Raw genomic sequence first — 22,716 nt, 5'->3', positions numbered from 1 at the left:
AACAATCATTTATTAAAAAAAAAAAAATTAATTTAGCAGAAGGGAACCACAATTTAATTTCACCCATTGCAAATATTAAATTATTCAACCTCTTTAGGCTTTATCAATTCTGAAATTACCAACATTCTGCTCTTGTGTGGGAGTCAGCTTGTCATTTATTTATTTATTTATTTATTTATTTATTTATTTATTTATTTATTTATTTATTTATTTATTTATTTATTTATGTACCGTATTTACTCCCATATTAGACTCCTTTTTTCCCCACTTTTACAGCCAAAAAAAGTAAAGATGGTTCTAATATGCGATAACCTCAAATTTTATGTAGTGATTACACGACTTCTAGGCTGTAAAGAGCCATAAATTGTACATGTAAACATTCTACACTATTCTTTAACAAACTGATGAATGTATTTGAGTTATACTGGCTATTTTTGTTAGAAGACAGTATTTCTAAATGTAAAAAGACAATAAATGATAAACACGACTTTTAGGTCTACATACAAAGTAAATATAGTCAGTTTTAATTACTCATATTATGTCATTAGTTTCATTACATTAATTCCTCTGATGAGGTTGACGTCAGGAAGGACATACGGTCGTAAAAACTTGCTACGAAGATTCGTCTCACTTCATACTCGACCCCGTAGAGAAAAGAGACAAGGGTATCGTATTATCATATTATGCAATATTGATGCAAAAGAACTTAATGGCCAGTCATTTGTCTCTGTCAGTTGAGCAGTAGGCCTACCACAAAGTAAACCTGATAACTGCTTTCATTTGAATTATCGTCTCGTGTGGTGTTGCCAACTTCGCTGCTACTGGCGTGTCGTCGTTCTAAGTGACGTCATCTTCACTGCCATCTCATCAGCCATGCACTGCAATCAAGAGCATTCGAGGTCCCGTCTTCATGAACTTTTACAAATAGTTTAGTTCTTAACTATAGAGTCCGAACAGTGTGAATCTATTCCCAAGTGGTTTATGGAGATGGTCTCTGATATTCCCAGATGGTGTATGTGTAGCAGAAGCCACTCCTTCTGAATAAAACAGTGCTGTAGGAAAGCATACCAAATCTCCAGCTGGTAACTAGTGTATATTACGAGCTGCACTTTCAAATGTAATACATAGTGACTGGAAGCATTATTTTTATAACTGCGGCTGTTGAAACCAGGACCATTATTTTTAAGTATATTTTATGCTTGTTCTCTACATTTATCACATCAGGATTTACCTAAACAGCTGTAAATATGATAAGAGAGACCGCATTGTTTAGGTTAGGTATGCTATCGCCTGGATAGTGCCAAAAGTTCCACGACGGAAAGAATAAAATTAAATAACAGGAAAGTTTGCCACATTTATGGATACCTACAGGTGTGGTGGTACTACGTTTTATCATAATGTTTATTTTCGTACGTTTGTTGTACCCTTTTTTTATTAATGCATACCCTAGTATGTTTTGTTTGGCATCCCCAAAAATGGTTAATGTATTATTATTTTTATTGTTATTATTATTATTGTTTTTGTTATTATTATTGTTTTTGCTATTTGCTTTACGTCGCACCGACACAGATATGTCTTACGGCGACGATGGGATACGAAACGCCTAGGAATTGGAAGGAAGCAGCCGTGGCCTTAAATAAGGTACAGCCCCGGCACATGCCTGGTGTGAAAATGGGAAACCACGGAAAACCATCTTCAGGGCTGCCGACAGTGGGGCTCGAACCCACTATCTCCTGATTACTGGATACTGGCCGCACTTAAGCGACTGCAGCTATCGAGCTCGGTATATTATTATTATTATTATTATTATTATTATTATTATTATTATTATTATTATTATTATTATTATTATTATTATTATTATTATTTGTTAGGAACTTTGGAGAGTAAAACAGTTGTTATGAGTAAATAGTCTGTATCACTTTAATTTACTTCTCACAAAAAAATCCTATATTGGCCCGAGTTTCGAGATATTAAACAATCACTTTATGATCTCACCTGCTATATTAATAGCAACAACCGTGAATATTTGTCAACGAAAGTAAACTCATTTCCTCATCCCGAGATGGTGCAGCCCTTTCTAGACACACCCCCAGTGGAGGGGAGATACATGTACCATTTTTACCACATATCAACCTTCTTGCCATTCATAAATCTCTGGTTGTACGGTACCAGGAATCAAACTCAGGCTCCCGAGAACAGCAGCTAATTGTGCTAATCATTACACTGGCGGACATTCTTAACTAAAAAACACAGACATATAGAATGACTGATGCATGCTTGCAACGCGCAGGTCGGACACGAAACTATTCACCTATTTGTGCGACGTCATCAGAACTGCAGTATGCCTACACTACAGAGGCAGACATTTCTTAATTACAGATGTACCATATGACTTCAACATATGTTTTCATTGCTTGGGTCGTACGGACAAAACTATTCACAAATTTGTGTAATGTCATCAGAGCTGCAATAAGACTTGTTACCCGCTTCGAAGCGGAACCGTTGTCTTCTCTGACATATTACGTTGCGGGGTCTTGTATGCGAGATTTATTTTTCATTTTCTTTGTCTTGAAATGCCAGGGGGTCCAGTACGCGAGGGGTTCTAATACACAAGTTAATACGGTATATATTTGCATGCATAAATATATTTGTGTATAACTTAGAATATATTTCAGTATTTGATATTATCAAATGATGTTTTGCATACTGTGACATGGAAGTAACAGAGATATGAGCAATGCTATTAATGCCATTCCTTATGCAACCAATGCCTATGATGAATCGTGTGGAAGTGTTGTTCATAGGGTTTGTTGGTGTATGCAATTCAGTGGGCTTGGGAGACTGATAGGTAATAGCAACCTTCCAGTCCGGTGCGGGAAGCAGCGGGAAATTACATCACACTTCATGTCCGTAGTACACCTACATTACTTTTGACAGTTGGTGGTGGATCTGTTGAGGTTCAGGGTTCATTTCTGAGCAGAATTGTTAGTGCAGCAAAGTGAATTTTTTAGAATTCTTGGACACACCCATTATCGTTATTACTGGTAGTGTTGTTATTGATCTTAGGCTTACATTAAGTTATGATGTTTACTTTATGGTACATTGAAAATGGATATTATCTGAGCTTATTTAATGACTTTATTTACTGCTTCACCCTGCAGGAATGTCCGATAACTTCCAAATCAATGTTGGTGTCCATCAAGGACCAGCCTTGTCCCCATTGCTCTTCTTAGTCTGCATGAACGCCATCACAAATGACATCCAGACCAGACATCCATGGACATTACTACTGTATATGCTGACGATGTCATGTTAGCTAATGAGACACGCAAGGGCCTCGAACAGCAAGTACAAGAGGGGAAGATGCGTCGTGAAGAATTTGGGGTGAAATTAAGTCTGAAGAAGACGGAGTACCTGGAATGCGATGACCAAACTGATGGCACAATCACTGTGGGTGGAGTTTAACTTAATAAAGTGACCCAGTTCAAATACCTTGGGTCATGCATCACCTCAGACTGCAGTATGATTCCTGATGTCAAGACAAGAGTCAGCGCCGCATGGATGAAATGGCGCCAAGTTACTGGAGTCCTGTGTGATAAGAAAATTCCATTGCATCTGAAGTCTACGGCCCTTTATGGATCTGAATGCTGGCCTACAACATCGAAGCACGAACAGGCACTTCATGCAGTGGAAATAAAGATGCTGCGGTGATCCAATGGCTTGACTCGACTAGACCATATCAGGAATGATGCTATGCAAAAGAAATTCAAAATTGCCCCAATCACAGAGAAAATGTGTGATCACGTCTGCGGTGGTATGGGCATGTACTCCGTAGCAGTGAAACCTCAGTTGCAGAGACTGCCCTGCAACTGAACATGGAGGGTTGCCCGACCTCGAGGGCGACCTCAAACACGCTGGGTGGATAGGGTAAGAGATGACATGCGGCTCACCAATCTCAGCCCTCGGGACTCTATGGATCGATTGAAGTGGAGGAAACATTGTAAGAAGGTAGACCCCACATAAATGGGAAAATGCGAAGATGATGATGATGATGATGATGATGATGATGATGATGATTTACTGCTTTACACCTTTTTGTCTTTTTTTTTTTTTTTTTTTACCACATTTTAAGTGTATTTTCCACTGATAATGAAGCATTTTATTCACCACTTTCTGAGGTCCCTAATTATTACACAAACACAAAAATAACAATAACATATCACCAGTCAGTTCCTACACACATATTGATGAATAAATATATTTCTCATCTGTAAAATGTTTCAGTAGAACAGTGGATTCTTAATAGAGTACTGACAATCCATCTTGAATCAACTGCTCCTTTTTTTTTTAACTTTAGATATTTAGAGAGAAACTGAACCACATTAAATGAAAATTATCTCATAACTTTTAAAGTGTTTCCTATTACTTTAATGTTCTGAACTCACATGCTGGCCTAGAAAAGGAATCCAGCAAATGGGGTCAATTTTTATCATTGGGTGAGGCGTCTGAGTTGGGAAAATTTGAGGTTATACAAGTTTTAGCATTTAAAAATTTTTACATATTCATACTTTACATGGGATAAGGCTATCTTCATACAGTAATTTACTATAACATATTCTCTCAGTTAATTACCTGACAAAAAATTAGATTACATACATTAAATACTGATTAGGTGAAATAAAATCATCAGGTTATAAACCAAGATTGTAAAAAGTGAGTTACATCCATCAATACGGGCAAAAATGAAAATTATTGCTTACATTACTGTCTAAATATCAACTTTAATCTCTTCATATTGACTTCGTCATCATCATCATCATCATCATCATCATCATTAGTTTCCAGCCTTTGGCCGGTCTGATGTTGATTCTGGAGCAGAGTTTTATCACCTCATCCACTTGCTGACATCAACCCTAGGATCTAAAAAGCTGTTCCTAACCTGGAGAACAGATGCACTTGTAGTTGCACCTTACCTGGGGTGCAGATGCTTCTTGATGAGTTTCAGAGGCATTTCCTCCTCTTGATGGCCCAATACTATCAACTTTAATCCCTCGTGTGGGGTGCCGAGATGATGATACCGCAATGGTTGTCCTATGATCCCTAGGGAAATAATTTCTTAATTTTCTTCATATCGACTTCATCATCATCATCATTAGTTTCCAGCCTTAGTTTCCAGGGAGCTGCTCCGTCCATAGCCATAGGCCCTCTCAGAGTGTTGGGTTATATCTTGCCACCCAACAACCAATGTTGAATCTCTACTGTATGGTCTGCTCCTTTACCATAGCCGGGTCACCTGGTTAGACAATATCATATTTTACTGCATAATGTTGGTACTTTTTATACAAAAAATTTTGAAAAAGTAGTAGGGATTCTAAATAGTTTATTAAGTCACCTATTCAATACATTAGAATTGACTGTCTTGTCCGTATAATCAACAACATTTGACACAGTGTTGTACTCCTTTGCACGGACAGATTGTATCATCGCATTAACCTCGTAACCCACCCCCAACTCCCCTTAAACTGAGTTACGGTATTATTGCGTTCGCGCGGTACTTCCCATGCCTTTATTTGTAACATTTCATATGATACACTTATTATGTATTTCATTGACGTACACAAACACTTCTTCGTCAATTTTCAGACACTTCCCTGTTTCTGGACATGTAAACACGTAGCTAAAATAGTTCGTGTTTTTTAACTTGTCTTTTAATTTTGGCCAGTCACATGTACCAATTTTCCACTCACTGAAACTTTTCTTTCCACAGCTCTGACCGTGCTGTTCGGTGAACTTTCAGACATGTGAAGCATATGTTCGTAATTATGGATATAGAAACTATTCTGTGGCCTTCAAGGTAAAGATAATTGTCTTATTTCAGAGCTGGAAACAGGAGCATCCTATATCAGCCTCATAACGATTGTTGTAGAACTGTTTCCACAGAACACAACAGAGAAACGTTGACATTAAAGAAGATAGATGAGACACTGTGGATGAAATTGCAGTAAAACTTGCATAGTTTTGCTATGCAAGGAGTGATTGCCAGCTTAGGCTATCTAAAAAATTTGTAACCTCTGTGTCTCTCATTTATTGATGGAAGACCACAAAGTTAATATATGATTCCCTGCCAGTTTGCACATTCTGATATATTGCCTTTCTTGGGTAGCAACACATTTGGGCAAGTTCCCACAATCTGCAACATTTTGGGCTTCTCCTCCTTTCGTTGAAGCCAGTCCTCATCGCAACAGCCATATCTTTTTTGATACTTTGGTCATGTTCATATTGTTGGGCTGCTTGCTCCTTATCCTCCTGTGTCTAGCTTGTTCTGTCCATAGCTTGACATGAGTCCTTTTATCAGTCAGCAGCGCGCGCACACAGGATGTCTTTAGTGATAACTGTAGAATCTCTGAAAAGTTGGGTGAAATGTCCAGTTTGGCACATTGTGTAAGAGAGAGAAATTCAACAGTAGGATGTTTAGCTGGCAGAGAGACAGTTGGTCACAGTATGTGTTTACCAGATAACAATCCATATTCATTAGTCCATTTCTGTACTGCAGTAGAAGTCCACTGCAGTGAGTACGGCATATAGCGAGAACTCTGTTATAATGACAGCTTTATTCTGTCCCTTGAAAATTCCTGTATTAAACTGTGTATTATCCTTCATTTACAGCGAGAACCCTATCACTGATGCATTCATTATTATGAGCAATTAAGTGTGCTTTTCTTTTTAGTTATCAATATTTATGCACTCCAGCTATTATATTTAATGCGATCGATCCTCTTCTGAATGGTTTTCTCACTGTGCACTAGCAAGCGCTCTCGTAGACATTCAAACTCAATGGCAATGTCGGGGTGGATAAGTAATACTCATCAACTGGTGTTCTATAAACACAATTTGAATGAAAGAGGACATGTTTCTGTAATGGATGCGTAAATAATGTGCCAATAGCAGTAGTTAAATCGTTAGAAATAAAGGCTGAAGTAAACGATCGCTTAATTTTAATGCTATGTACGGTATTATGTATTCTCACATACAGTCTAGAAACATGAACACTGAAAGAGATAGAAGTTAATAAATTGCAAGCATGTGAAATGAAGTTTCTATGAACTATCCTCCAAAAAATATTCAAGGACCCTGTAAAGAACAGTCACATCAGAATGGAACTGGAAGTGGACTCAATAGAAGAGAAGCTAAGGACTTTGAGACTAATATGGTATGGACATGTGGCCAGTGGGAATACCTAGGAAGAGATGGCTACACCAGCTGAGAGAGGATGTGGAGAGAAGAGAGGGAATTGGGAGTGAGTGGTGAGAGAGAAAGCATTTCTGGACAGGCAACAATGATGACTTGTTCAACGCCACCCTACTCAGCATGCTGGAGGGGTTCTGTGATGATGATGATGATGATGATGATGATGATGACGACAACTGAAATTAAGTACACCTCAAGATATGGCATAGAGTGGATGACTGATTTTGGAGATTAGTTTATTCAGTAGAACCTTATTAGCCGTGCTGAAACACCAGATCCCATGAGATCTCCAAAGTTAAGCAACATTGGGCGTGGTCAAGATTTGGATGGGATGCCACGCGCTGTTGGTGGGGGGGTAAAGGAATGGAGGAGCGGAAAGGAACTGGCCACGTAAACTCCGGCTCAGGCACACCTCTGCGGAGGTTTGGACCTGCTTTCGGGCAGAATACACCCTTACCTTACCCTTATTAGGACATTTCTTCAGGGACCAAGGAAAGAGAATGTTAAGTGAGAAAACACACTATTGAGTACACAAATATCCAACAGGGATATGTAAACACTTGAAATGTTTCTTTCCGACATGCGTGCATTTTGGTCCGTTATTGGAAATTATAAATTTTCCAGCTAACTCATTCCTGGTTGCCAGCGTTTTGCCCCCATGTGCTAGGTTGGGCTCATCAGTTAGTACGTAGCACACCTACCAAGATGCATGGCTAGTGCATACCGTGGAGGCCACTGCATAGGCTACTTGAAGCCACCGGCAGTGCCAATGCACTATAAAAGACTTTGTCTCACTAGAAAAAATTGATGCCTGCTTGGCCATCAGATGATATAGATGTTGATTCCCTATGGGAATAAATAAGTTAAAACAATTAGAAGTAATATAATTCCCTATGGGAATCAACATCCATATCATGCGTGCATTTTACGTCATGTGTATGGGTACGGTGAAAGATATAGGCCATCTACTGTTTCTAAAGATGAAACAAGAGTATTTAAAAGGTGTGAAGAAGACAAGATAACAAATATGAAAACCTTTTCCTCTGGGGCTTATTAAATAACAACAGTGTATTAAAAGGTGTATAAAACACCAGACAACGAATAAAAAAACATTTGCACTAAGACCCATAAAAGTATCAGCGCATTATTGCAGATAACACTCTTCCTAAAACAAATGTTAGCTGAAGCCTTATATTTTGGATCAGTGGGTTATTAAATGCTAGCACGTATCCGTGGCTTCGCCCACATTTATTAATCCAACCGTTAGATAAAAAAAATAAAGATATTGGGTTGGTAGATTGTACAAATAATATTAAATGATATATAAGACCATACTATATAAAAACAAACTTTTTTCTTCCTTATAAAACTTCTGGATAAACTATATTAAGTGTCCTCCCATATAGAGTGTTTGCCTTTTGCAGCTCTTTAACAACCCACGTGCAGTTGACCATGGGAGAATCATCATTTCCAAAGATGGAGACCTACAACTGTAAGCGATTGTCCTCATCCCTTGTTGATGCACATAGTGGAACTTAAACAAATGGGGGAACTGCAGACGTCTAAATTGAAACGGTATATTCAGAGGGATGATTTGAATCCAAGGAATGAATACTACTCCGCCTGCAGCATGCTCAGTCATGATAGTGGCTTCAGTAATATTCGGCATCAGTTTCTTTACTGAGTCATGTTTTATTGCAGAGGAAAGGAGGATTCATATTCCTAAGAAGGATAATTGGTGTGGTGCCACAATCGTCCGCTCCAAGATGTTCGACGGTACTCCAGTTGACTCAAAGTTGTTCAAAACTCTGTCTTCTGGTTGACAGCCTCATCTGCATTACATTTCGTGTTGATAGACTTGTAAATTTGTAGAACACCGAGTAATTCCTGTAAATGTTTGCTTGTTGTTGATGTTGACAGATTCATATCTTGGAGCAAGATTTGCTCTTTTGACACAGCTACAAGTGATCGGTGAAATCCTGAGCCACATATGTAAAAAATTTCAGATCTCTGCATGCCATAGATTTGGCTGGTCATTGTACACATACATAGAGAGAAACACTTCCTGTTATCACAGACTGAACGAAAATGGCTTCCTATGCCATGGACTTCTACTACTACTACTACTTAAAATTGTCCTTTGACTGATACATGTACTGTATTACTATTCCCTGTTTATTCTAATCTCCTCTTATCTGTCTTATGTACTATATGTTTTCTCTAATAAAATATAAGACTGGGTTTAAAGAAAATACGGTTCATGTTTTATTGCTGGTATAGCGAAATCCTCATATTCCCTAAAATTTTAAGTTTATGAAATGAATATTGGGTAAATATGAAATAACTAAAAAGCTAACTAAATAAGTTAAAACAATTAGAAGTAATATAATTAATGAAAGCAGGTCTTAACTTGTATCAAGATTCATCTACGCCTACGTTTCAGATCTTTGCATGCCATAGATTTGGCCGGGCATCGCACACACATATAAACAGACAAACACTTCTGGATATTATGAACTGTGTATGGCTCCTCGTGTCGGGAACCAAAAATGGCTTCCTACTCCATGAGCTTAAAATGGCTCCGTGACTTGTATTATCGATCTTATGTACGTTACCTAGCAACATTGAATCTATGCATTTAATCTTGGTGACAGCACATTGGATTGTCATATCCCAACAGGTTTTCATCTGGTTTTTCATTCATAACTCGCCATTGAACACAAAAATTAAAAATCCGGTTTCGAGGTGCATTTGGACCCCCTTCCATCTACCTATGTTAAAAATGTCAGACCTGTATGTGCCATAGATTTGGCTGGGCATCATGCTCAGACGTACATATAGACAGACAGACACACACAGTCTTTGACCATGAATTGTTTGGAGGTTAAACTCGGCCATGTGAGAGAGAATAACTTTGACTATCACCTGAAATGCAACAATACTTCGATCGACTCGAAACTCGAAGGTGTGAATTGCAACATATGCGCCATTGTTGAAAGATGCTAATGCCTGTCCACTTCCTGGATTTTGTCTTCATTAGTAAATGAATTTCACGACTTTTTCAGTATCTATAACTGGGCTACCACAAGACAAATATCCACCATGCTAATCAACTTCACACGATTAAGTTCCTAATCCATAGGTAGTCTATCATGCTACAGATATTTGCTACTCCTCACTGTGTCACTCAACACAGAATATATTTCTAACTTCTGAATGGAATGTGAAATACAAGCACAAACAAGCTTACTGGGTTATTCAGCAATACCAATGTAAACCAGAAAGCAAATTGAACTTCCCTGAGGCTAATGGCTTGCTTGATTTAGTTCAGAATACAAGGCCACTTCCCGTTTTCATGCAACTTTTCCCGACCTGTCCCCTGTGGTGAGGACTCTGTTGGAAATCACGCTCCTTTCACAAGGGATGACAAAGAACATTTTCAGGGCTGGGAAAAATGTAATTGTAGAAAGTGACAATAGTGAATATTTGTGATGCAGTAAGTGAAGTAGTTTTAAATAGATTTACAGTAAGACGTGAATCGGGACTTCGAATTTACGACGTGCTAAGAGAGAAACCGTCTTAATGAGGAACGCACTTACGAGATTTCACTGGATTTTCTCGCGTCTGATTACAGTTTGAAAAGGCTATTCCCAGTAAATTTATAGCAAAAAGGTTATCATTACTCTACTGGTGCTTCAAATATGTTTTCATGTTACATATAAGGTTAAGTTAGGTTAGGTGATGCTGTTTGAATAAGAAAACTGAAACGTTTGCCACAAAAGTCACTGGAGTGATACTACTACAATTTTTCAGAATGAAATTTAACATACACGTTCACTGCCTCTGAATTAAAAAATAACTTACGAATAAGTTGCAGAATTGAAATCTGTTTAAACGCAAGTTTTGAACAAACTGATTGCTGTTATATGCTGATTTTAATGTGTTTGGGTTTTGCTGAAATTTTACAAAATATCAGATATAACGACAATCCGCTATAGCGAGTACATTTTTTTTTTTCATTATGAATTCTCGCTGTAACAGACTTCTACTGTATTTGAAGTGATAGGTGTCTGATAGCATACAATAGGTCATTTGAAGTATTGAGGAACCTTGACTCCTTGATATCACCAACTGGAATATAAACTCTAGTTTTGTTCCTCTCCTTTCTTCACAGTTTTTTTTTTCTTTTTCCTTAATGATCACTGTATTGACTGAATAAGAATTTGCTAACTTAATAAATAAATATATACCATTCTTATATTCTGTGTGTGTTTCTATTATCAGTATGTTCCTATTTCAGATTGTCACTTTTCCTTTCTCATTTATTAACAGTATTTGTTAGATATAGGTACGAATACTATGTGAGATATGTGCCTTAAAAATGATGATAAAACAAGTATGATTTTGTCACCTCTTAATTAAGTTGTCCTTGAATTATCTATTAAAGATACCTCAATTGCATTGATTAATCAAGATTTATGTTTTACATTCTCTTTAATGTGCCAGTTTCAGATTTACATTTGCATATTAATAATAAATGTTTATTCATTTTGTGATCTTCAGTTATACTGTTTGAGTACAGTACTCCTCTGTCATATAGTTCTAGTTTGTAAACCGTGGATAATGGCCGAGGGGTATAATTAGTTGATGTAGCAGTTGGAATGCAGCTTATTTGAATTAATATGGACATTCTGATTTTGGTTCTCGTAAAAGTCAGGGCTATTAAAACTACCATTAAATCTGAGTCATTAGAAGTAGCCTAGTACCATACTTTATAGTTCTAATGAGGAAGAGCAGAATTGAATTAAGTATACAAAGACCAGGCAAATCTCCTTTATGAGATATTTGGAGCTGGTCCAGTTTATTTTATCCTTTCTCTTTTGTAACCGGTTTTCAGTGGTTACACAATACATAGCAAGGAAAAAGGAAAAATTAAATTACACAGCACTTTAACATCCATAGCACCAAACCCAACCTCAGATAAACTGCATCATGTCTAAACAAATGAACATCAGGTTGGGCAACGTGACTACTATAATAAAGGATGTGGAGCGGGCATGGAAACCCTACCAGGGGCATTTGGGATATGTAGGTTGCGGGTTTCTAGAAAAATTAACGGTAATCCCTTGTTCTGCGATATTGTTTTCCAAAAAAAAAAAAAAAAAAAAAAAAAAAAACTTGCAAATTAACACTTGACATCAAGAACAGTTCCTTTGAGTCAAGAGGCTAAAATACAGAGATACTTCAACGTAATGAAACTTTCATAATACAACGATTAAAGGTAATAAGAAACACATGATATTAGTAATACAACATTAAGTGAAAGCTAACGGCGCTTTCATACGATCGCACCACATAACGGAAACAAGGGGAAAACAGAAACACTTAAACTTGGTGCAGAGGCCAGTTCAACTTGCTCCCACACCAGAAACACTTCTGACGTGGGGCAGAGGAAAAACCAGCGTGCATCAAGTAATACAGAGTTACTGGAGGCAGACCCCAAGGGAAAAAAATATTAATCTACTAATTACACGGTTTACCAAGTCAAAAGAAAAGGGGGAATGCCTCCAAAATCAAACAGGCAGGCCCAGCTGAAAAGCTAAAGCATTTGAGTAATAGAGTGGCGAATCTGGGCGAGTAGGGGTAAACTCCTATGTGAAAGCACAAGCAAACATTAAATATAAATTAAGGTGGAAATGAAACCAACAGTGCTTACCCCAAGGCAGCCCATCCTGGGAGTGCGGATAGCGACGTGCGTCTGATCGCTGGACTGACGAGAAACGAAAAGACCATGAAATCTTGTCTTGCTCTGTTAAGAAGGCAAGGTTGGCCCTGGTGCAATCACCGAGTGACCAATCAGATCACAGAAGTTTCCCTCTTGCCACCCAGATCCACCAATCAAAACCCCTTACCAAGTCACGATGTTTTCACAATATTCCAGAACATTACCTAACCCTAATCACAAACTTTCCATCTTCCAAAATTAGTAAAAACATGGTTCTAGAATCGACAGGGTCACACACACGCTGTTACGAAAGTCTGCATCACGAAACTTTCCAGAACATTACAAAATATCACTCAACAATAATAATAATAATAATAATAATAATAATAATAATAATAATAATAATTTACAATTTAGTAGTTACATTTCCAAATTTAGATACATGAAAGGAATACAAATAAAATATACTACAATAATATTTTACACCATATAGTAAACATTTCTTTGAAAGAGACATATCCCACAGGTCATATCCAAGATGATATTTTACACAACCTAGTAAATGTTTCTTTGAAAGAGACATATTCCACAGGTCTCATCTTTCATTAACAGTTTTCCTTCATACATAAATATTATTGACATACTGGTACTCGGAAGTCTCCTTTAAGTTATTTGAGCAAGTCCAGCTTATTTTATCCATTCTCATTTTTTAACAGATTTCTGAGATGGGAGTATGAAAACCATGTGAAATATATACCCTAGGATAACGTGGTGGTGATGATTATTGTTTTAAGAGGAAGTACAACTGGGCATCCATCCTCTATTAATATTAATTCAAAGGAAAATGGAAGAGGTCGAACATTTTGATGAAAGACGGTATTGACAAAAGAAAAGGAAGGGCCACTAAAGGTGTGAAAATGAAAGACTCTGGTGTCAGAAATGAGCAAGAGTTGACCAAGAGAGGTGAGAGAGAAAAGATGAAGGTGAGGAGCCTGGCACAAGTAAACAGTAACAATGCCAGACAGAGCTAGGGGACCTGTAGTTGCCAACCTACATTCCCAAGATGAATGCTAGAACAAGTTTGATTTTGCCATCTCACCATGCTATTATGGACACTATGAGACAATAGTCAATTATTATTTATTTAGCATTTGGCGTGCAACATAAGGAAAGTAAAAGGTAACAAATTGATGTCTAAATTATTTATAAATTTAAGTGCCTCAGGAATAGCACCCAAAAATTCCAGAATATTATCAGTTTAGGAAGAGTGGGACATTCCTTGATGATACCGGTATGTTTGATGTTGTCTTCCCTCCCCCATTTATATAACAGATCACCGCATCTACTATGATTTTTTCTGATACCGTTCAGCACCGACCACGTTCTGCAAGGCAAATTCAGAGTGTCAGATGTAATGCTACCTCTGAGAAAATTATGCAGTCGCAGTAGAGAGCTATTAATCCATTCTTGCTATCAGGCCAGATTGGTATGGAAGTTACTGCAGTGTCTGCCAGGTCCTTAGCTGGGAAGTTGTCTAAAATAGTGCCTTCACTGTTCTCATTGATAAACAGATAAGAGCTGCTTGTTTTCCTTTTATACTCTGAATGAAACATGTTTCCTTAGCAGATCAGGTGGAGAAATATGACTCAGGGTAGGCAGCCAGAAAGTTTATGTGGATTTCACTGTGCCTGGTATGGATGCACATACAGTAGTTTGATTTAGGTAGCCAAGGAGGGGAATAATAAAGTAGAGAAGGCCAAGGGGAAGTTGTAGAACCACATAGCTTTTGAAGGATGTTATTTCTTGTCTTTTTAGCTGCTGTCCTAGTTAGGTATTCTTTTAGATATAGTGATTGCCCTCTCAACCAGCCTGCTCCAGATCGGCCCTTTGGTCAGATAACAAAATGGGCAGTTAAATCAACAGTACTGAAATAAATGGCCTTCTCAGAAATTACGATATTTAAGATATTTTTAAAGGTTATATTAAACATACATACATACATTATCATTATAGACTGTTATGCCTTTCAGCATTCAGTCTGCAAGCCTCTGAGAATTTACTAAACGTCGCCACAATCCTCGATTTGCAACTAGTGTTGTGGCCTCATTTAGTTCTATACCTCTTATCTTTAAATCGTTAGAAACAGAGTCTAACCATCGTCGTCTTGGTCTCCCTCTACTTCTCTTACCCTCCATAACAGAGTCCATTATTCTCCTAGGTAACCTATCCTCCTCCATTCGCCTCACATGACCCCACCACCGAAGCCGGTTTATGCGTACAGCTTCATCCATCGAGTTCATTCCTAAATTAGCCTTTATCTCCTCATTCCGAGTTCCCTCCTGCCATTGTTCCCACCTGTTTGTACCAGCAATCATTCTTGCTACTTTCATGTCTGTTACTTCTAACTTATGAATAAGATATCCTGAGTCCACCCAGCTTTCGCTCCCATAAAGCAAAGTTGGTCTGAAAACAGACCGATGTAAAGATAGTTTCGTCTGGGAGCTGAATTCCTTGTTACAGAATACTGCTGATCGCAACTGCGAGCTCACTGCATTAGCTTTACTACACATTGATTCAATCTCACTTACTATATTACCATCCTGGGAAAACACACAACCTAAATACTTGAAATTATCGACCTGTTCTAGCTTTGTATCACCAATCTGACATTCAATTCTGTTGGATTTCTTACCTACTGACATCAATTTAGTCTTCGAGATGCTAATTTTCATACCATACTCATTGCACCTATTTTCAAGTTTCAAGATGTTAGACTGCAGGCTTTTGGCACAATCTGCCATTAAGACCAAGTCGTCAGCATAGGCCAGGCTGCTTACTACATTTCCACCTAACTGAATCCCTCCCTGCCATTTTATACCTTTCAGCATATGATCCATGTAAACTACAAACAGCAAAGGTAAAAGATTACAGCCTTGTCTAACTCCTGTAAGTACCCTGAACCAAGAACTCATTCTACCATCAATTCTCACTGAAGCCCAATTGTCAACATAAATGCCTTTGATTGATTTTAATAATCTACCTTTAATTCCATAGTCACCCAGTATAGCGAACATCTTTTCCCTCAGTACCCTGTCATATGCTTTCTCTAGATCTACGAAACATAAACACAACTGCCTATTCCTCTCGTAGCATTTTTCAATTACCTGGTGCATACTGAAAATCTGATCCTGACAGCCTCTCTATGGTCTGAAACCACACTGGTTTTCATCCAACTTCCTCTCAACGACTGATCGCACCCTCCCTTCCAAGATGCCTGTGAATACTTTGCCTGGTATACTAATCAATGAGATACCTCGATAGTTGTTGCAATCCTTCCTGTTCCCTTGCTTATAGATAGGTGCAATTACTGCTTTTGTCCAATCTGAAGGTACCTTACCAACACTCCACGCTAATTTGACTACTCTATGAAGCCATTTCATCCCTGCCTTCCCACTATACTTCACCATTTCAGGTCTAATTTCATCTATTCCTGCTGCCTTATGACAATGGAGTTTATTTACTATCCTTTCCACTTCCTCAAGCATAATTTCACCAACATCATTTTCCTCCTCCCCATGAGCTTGACTGTTTGCAACACCACCATGATGATTTCCTTTTACATTGAAAAGATGTTTAAAATATTCCCTCCACCTCTCCAGTGATTCCCTGGGATCTGTTATGAGTTCACCTGAATTACTCAAAACACTGTTCATTTCCTTTTTCCCTTCCTTCCTAAGATTCTTTATTACTGTCCAGAAAGGTTTCCCTACTGCTTGACCTAGCCTTTCCAGGTTATTACCAAAATCTTCCCATGACTTCTTTTTGGATTCAACAACTATTTGTTTCGCTCTGTTCCTTTCATCTGCGTACAAATCCCTGTCTGCCTCGGCCCTTGTTTGGAGCCATTTCTGATAAGCCTTCTTTTTACGTTTACAGGCTGCTCTCACTTCATCATTCCACCAAGATGTTCGCCTTTTCCCATCTTTACACACAGTTGTTCCTAGGCATTCCCTTGCTGTTTCTACTACAGCATCCCTGTATGCCACCCATTCAGTTTCTATATCCTGAACCTGCTTACTGTCTACTGTTCGAAACTTCTCACTAATCATATCCATGTACTTCTGTCTAATTTCCTCGTCCTGGAGATTTTCTACCCTTATTCGTTTGCAGACAGATTTCACTTTCTCTACCCTAGGCCTAGAGATACTTAGTTCACTACAGATCAGATAATGGTCTGTATCATCGAAAAATCCCCGAAAAACTCGTACATTCCTAAAAGATTTCCTGAATTCAAAGTCTGTTAAGATATAGTCTATTTTGGATCTGGTACCCCTAGCCTCCCATGTGAAGCGGTGAATAGCCTTATGCTTGAAGAATGTATTCGTAACAGCTAAACCCATACTAGCACAGAAGTCCAGCAAACGCTTCCCATTCCCATTAGCTTCCATATCTTCCCCACATTTACCAATCACCCTTTTGTATCCTTCAATTCTATTCCCAACTCTCGCATTGAAATCGCCCATTAGCACTATTCTATCCTTGCTGTTGACCCTGATCACGATGTCACTCAATGCTTCATAAAACTTGTCAACTTCATCCTCATCTGCACCCTCACATGGTGAATACACGGACACAATTCTTGTCCTAATTCCTCCCACTGACAAATCTACCCACATCATTCGCTCACTTACGTGCCTAACAGAAACTATGTTGCGTGCAATGGTATTCCTGATAAAGAGCCCTACCCCAGACTCTGCCCTTCCCTTTCTCACACCCGTCAAGTACACTTTATAATCTCCTATATCTTCCTCGTTATCTCCCCTTACCCGAATATCACTTACTCCTAGCACATCCAGATGCATTCTCTTTGCTGACTCAACAAGTTCTACCTTCTTTCTTCCATAAGCCCCATTAATATTGATAGCTCCCCATCAAATTGCATTTCGTTCGCCAAGTTGTTTCCAAGGAGTCCATCGCCTGTCAAATGGGAGTGGGACTCCATTACTCCCATAGGTCCGAGGCTTGCTTAAAGTGTTCTGAGCTCGGTGAATTCATGAAGCAGTATGCTGCCCTACTTGCACATAGTCCAAGTGAGGATCTCTCCTCTAACGGGTTATGGACCACCGGTGAATTGTGTAGTCCTAGCCGCCTGAGCACAAGGAGGGCCACGACTCAGAATATGTCCGAGATGCCCACTCCCATTCCATAGCAACTGGTATTCCGACTCTCATGACCACTTGCTAGGCCACTCAGCCGTTGCCCATGGTTCACGAACTAGGACGTGACTACAGTAACCCACATACATGAACCATGGTTATATTGAAATGTAATAATAATGTTATTTGTTTTACGTCTCACTAACTACTCTTTTATGGTTTTCGGAGATGCCGAGGTGCCGGAATTTAGTCCCACAGGAGTTCTTTTATGTGCCAGTAAATCTAATATTGAAATGTATTAGGCTTATAAAGAGACTAAAAACTCCATCCAGTGTTATAAGCAATAAGCAAAACAAAACAAGTTACATTTTGTCCATCAGCGAGATGAAGGTGGGAAGTATCATGGGCACTCATGACCGTGGGAAACTGGAAGCAACATTTTGAGCGGGTGCAGACACAGAGTGGCCACAACTCTATAACTCTGCATTCTGACCGACCAACCGAGCAGAGGACCAGTGGCCACTGCTTTACTGTGGCTTTATACCTCTGCATTTGGGAGACAGAGGGGGGCTGACTCCTACCATTAGCTGTCCTGAGAGTGGTTTTCCGTGGTTTCCCATTCTCCTGCACTAAGACAAATGCTGGGACAGTTCCTAGTATAGTCCGCAACGACACCCACCTCACCCCTTCTTCAAATCACAAATCACCATACCACATCTAGAGGCCAGTGTTGCCAGATGGGATATACAATTTGTACTTACAGAGCTGTCAAAATGTCCTTATATTTTCCTTACTATGTTATATTTTCCCCTATTTGGAATTTAAGTTCCGGTTATTATGTTTATGGGGTTAAAGTATTGGTTATAAACTCTAAAATATCACCTTATCCTAATTTGAAACAACTTGACCCTAATATGTTAACATGGTTAAGATTAGCTTAGCAGCTGGCTTCCCTCCGGGAAGGCTGTGGTTCAAAATCCAGTCAATCCTGGATTGAGATTTTCATCTAATCAATGAATTGTTTAAAATTACACAAATAATTACCCTAGCCTAGGCCCACATAAAATTAAATCCATTTCCATGTATGAGGATCAGGCAATTGTGAATGTAGAATAGGTGATTAGTTACCCTTATGCTGCTGATGTAACATTCCCATCAATTTAACAGACCCTCTGTTGCTGCCTATATTGTTCTCAATTCTTCGCACAAATTACAGTATTTGCGATCATGTATTTTAACAGTCTCCAGCAAACATTACATCACTATAACATTATCTGACTAAAATGCCCAAATTCTTGGCCCATATGTTTTTCGTCTACCGGTACCAAAATATATTTTAGTCTACTTAGAATAATCTTGACTAAACTTGTTGATTAAGTGCGTTTATTTCCAAACCACCGCAAACTTTAGTACTGTATTTGGAAAAAGTGTCTGAGCCAGCTTAACTGTATGTTCCATGGAATTAAAACTGAAATTATGTTCCACAGCTGACAAGGTTTATCTCAACTCAGTAACGGCTGACTGATCATATTTAACTGAAGGGGAATACTTCATTTAATTCAGTCATACCTTTCAGTTTCTTGTGTTTCAACTGTTCAATTGTACTAGCATTTAATATTTTATCACAATACATGCATGCACATAGCTTTAAATGTATTTTCTTGAGTCAGCCAATCCCAAAATTCATTTTCCTCCATTTTCTAAGTAAGATTTACAAGTATTCAAGAAACTGTTAAATTCTGAGCAATGTACATACAAAACTCTTATTTTATATGTATAGATGGTGATAAAACGTTCATTAAAATAGACTCTCACTTTGTCTGGAACATACAAATTTCTTCACAAATACTTTTTTATATAAGAGCTGTCCTGTCTGTTGAATGGAAAGAATGGTCATGTTTTGCAGTATGAAATGCAAATAACCTTTCTTCAGCAGTATTACTTACAAAGAAAGTTATGTTACTGGAGATTTTCACAGAAACAACCAACAAAAAGACTACATAAAGTACATTCTACCTTCATAAATGTTGAGTCCCTTCAGGAAAGAATTCTTCTTGCATGGTTTTTGGAAAAAATTACACCTTATTTTCCCCATATTAATATGCGTATCTTGAACCAAGTGAACGACAGATAATAGAGGATGTTCATCACGCCAATCATTAAAGTTGTTCCCTCTTTAGCTACCTGAAATGTGAGAGCTAGCAGAAATCAGAGATCGTAATTTCTTTTTATGATTGTGTTTCCTTAACCATTTGAGACATATCTTGACCTCAGTAAGCAAGTATAAATGAATGGGACCAAAATGACACAAAAACAAATAAAAACACAAAACAAAGCAAAGGAACAAGATCTCATTATTGCAAGTATGGAAAAACAGGACGTTGGTGTCCTGTTATTGGCAGGACAGTGGCAGACACAATGAAAATGGAATAACTGGTCACCTTACCTTAACTTGCTCTGTAGTACTACAAAGGACCAAGTTCTTACCATGAAAGCTGTCAACCCTACTTCTGCCAAATTTCACTGTGGGCTGTGTACAGGCTGATATGTATCGTTTGCCTGGCACTTGCAACACCCGAACCCACCCATTTGCCAGCCACGTGGTATAGCCTGAGTCATCAATCCAAAAGAATGCGTCTCCAGTCGTCCATGGACCAGTGGCAATGCTCAACGTTCAGCAGCAAAATGTTTGATTTATAGACTGGTTCCGGAGCCTTGAACCCCAATCTTTATATTTCCCAGTGTACAGTCATGGTGATAGCTGCACAATTAGTGACACTGAGGAATTCATGGGTGATATTATGATACAATGTTATGCAATTTTCCTGTACCATCTTCTTGAATGCTCGATGGTTCTCGTCGGTCAATGCACATGGCCTACCCAGCTGTGGTTTTAACATGGCCATGTCTTCCCGTTCCTGCCTTACAATCGTATCCCCAACAGTCGACTTCAGCAACTTGAGAAAGATGGAAATGTCTCTGACTGGTTGTTTACTGATGTGGTAACCAATAACTCCTTTCTGCATTCAAAGTCACTAAGCCCCTTTGCTCCATCCATTCTACTGGATAACATAACACAAAATGATATCATGGCCTCAGCCACCTTTCATAGTAGCAGCGGTGGTCATAGTGATGTCTAGGCTCTAGTTTATATATTACAGAGGGGTGTCTAGATACTTTTGAGCAGATAGCGAATGCGTTTTAACTCTAGATTATCTACATAAAAGGGCCGATGACCTTCGATGTTAGGCCCCTTAAAACAACAAGCATCATCATCATTTATCTACATAAAATATATAAAGTTCAAAGAAGTTTATTTCACGTATACTGAGAACGCTGCTCCATTCTCCTCAACACGTGCTGCCCCTTTTACAGTACTGCTCTTGCTTTTTTTTTTTGCTAGTAGTGTAAGTTTCATGCAGATTGCAGTTGTTTATTCATGTATGTCATAATGTAGAAATATGTGTATGATGAGTTTGACATCAAAATCCTTGACTGTGTCCAGAAGACTTCTCAGGGATCAAACATGGAAAATCTGCACCATGTTTACCAATATTATATGACAGTAGAAGAGATGCATACAATAGCGAACACCAATGTGTTACAAATGACAAATGAAGCTACCAGTCTGTCAGTTAGTTCTGTAAGCACAGTCATGAAAGAAGACAAGGAAGATTTTGCAAGGAATAAACTCACATTTTCTACTTCAACAGAGAAAAATACACCAAGAAAGGAGAGTTTCAGAGTCGATAGCATGACAGTATATGTGATTAGGCAGAAGTTCACTTTTCATATGGTCTTAAAAAAATAAATTCCCACCATTGGTAAACTCCTTACTTCCTTTAAGATAATGGTCTGATTGATTCTGGAAGGAAATTCATAAGGTAAAGGATTTAAAAAAATGTTGTGTTTCAGTTGGAAGAAATACCAGTCTAAGAGGAACTTGCTTATCGAACATCCAGATATATAATCATGTAGAAAGACAATAAATCAGTTCAGGCGTGAAGGTTACAACATTGTTTATGTTGACAAGACGTACATTCAGCAATCTTATATTGTACTGAAGTATTGGCAATTGGAAGAAGAAGTAGTGGCTGTTACAAATATTGGGGCACGGCGAAGACTAATAATTAATTGTTTGTGGAGGTGGGGATTAAGGTTTTGTAGATGGGGTCTTGTTGATTTTTAAGTTGGAACAAAAGTCAGGCAATTATTACATGCAATTGAATTTTGAAAATGGCTCAAAATGCAGCTACTCTCAGCTTTGCCGTGATCAAGAGTTATCGTGATGGATAAAGCAACATACCATTGTAATGAGAGAAACAAAGTGCCTACTCAAGAGCTTTTCTAAAAAGCAACGCAATTTGATAGTTACATACACATTGAGTTTCAATTTGATGCAGCGAATAGTAAGACTGAACTCCTCATTAAATTAGTCCAATTAGTATTATTCACACATATGGCCACATTTCTTTGCACCTACCACCTTACCATCCAGATATCAATCCAGTTGAGCTCGTTTGGGGTGATATTAAAGGCCAAGTTGGTGGTTCTTTAAAAGAAAAAAGAGGAGCTCTGTTGAAA

General features: G+C 38.3%; 1 protein-coding gene across 6 annotated transcripts in view; it reads left to right on the top strand.

The window, feature by feature from the left end:
• Positions 1 to 22,716, top strand: part of LOC136866438 (protein Son) — a 372,657-nt gene that overhangs the window by 165,092 nt on the left and 184,849 nt on the right. The window contains exon 9 of one of the 6 annotated variants that reach the window (XM_067143383.2): positions 8,953 to 11,784. The exons of the other annotated variants lie outside the window; for them this stretch is intronic. Coding sequence (XP_066999484.2) covers positions 8,953 to 9,123 — 171 coding nt within the window. The 3' untranslated portion in view covers positions 9,124 to 11,784. Of the gene's footprint in view, positions 1 to 8,952; positions 11,785 to 22,716 lie in introns of those variants that run through there. 6 annotated transcript variants of the gene reach the window in all.

This window comes from Anabrus simplex, chromosome 3, assembly GCF_040414725.1.
Source record: "Anabrus simplex isolate iqAnaSimp1 chromosome 3, ASM4041472v1, whole genome shotgun sequence".
NCBI lineage: Eukaryota > Metazoa > Arthropoda > Insecta > Orthoptera > Tettigoniidae > Anabrus > Anabrus simplex.
This window is presented reverse-complemented; position numbering and strand designations above follow the sequence as displayed.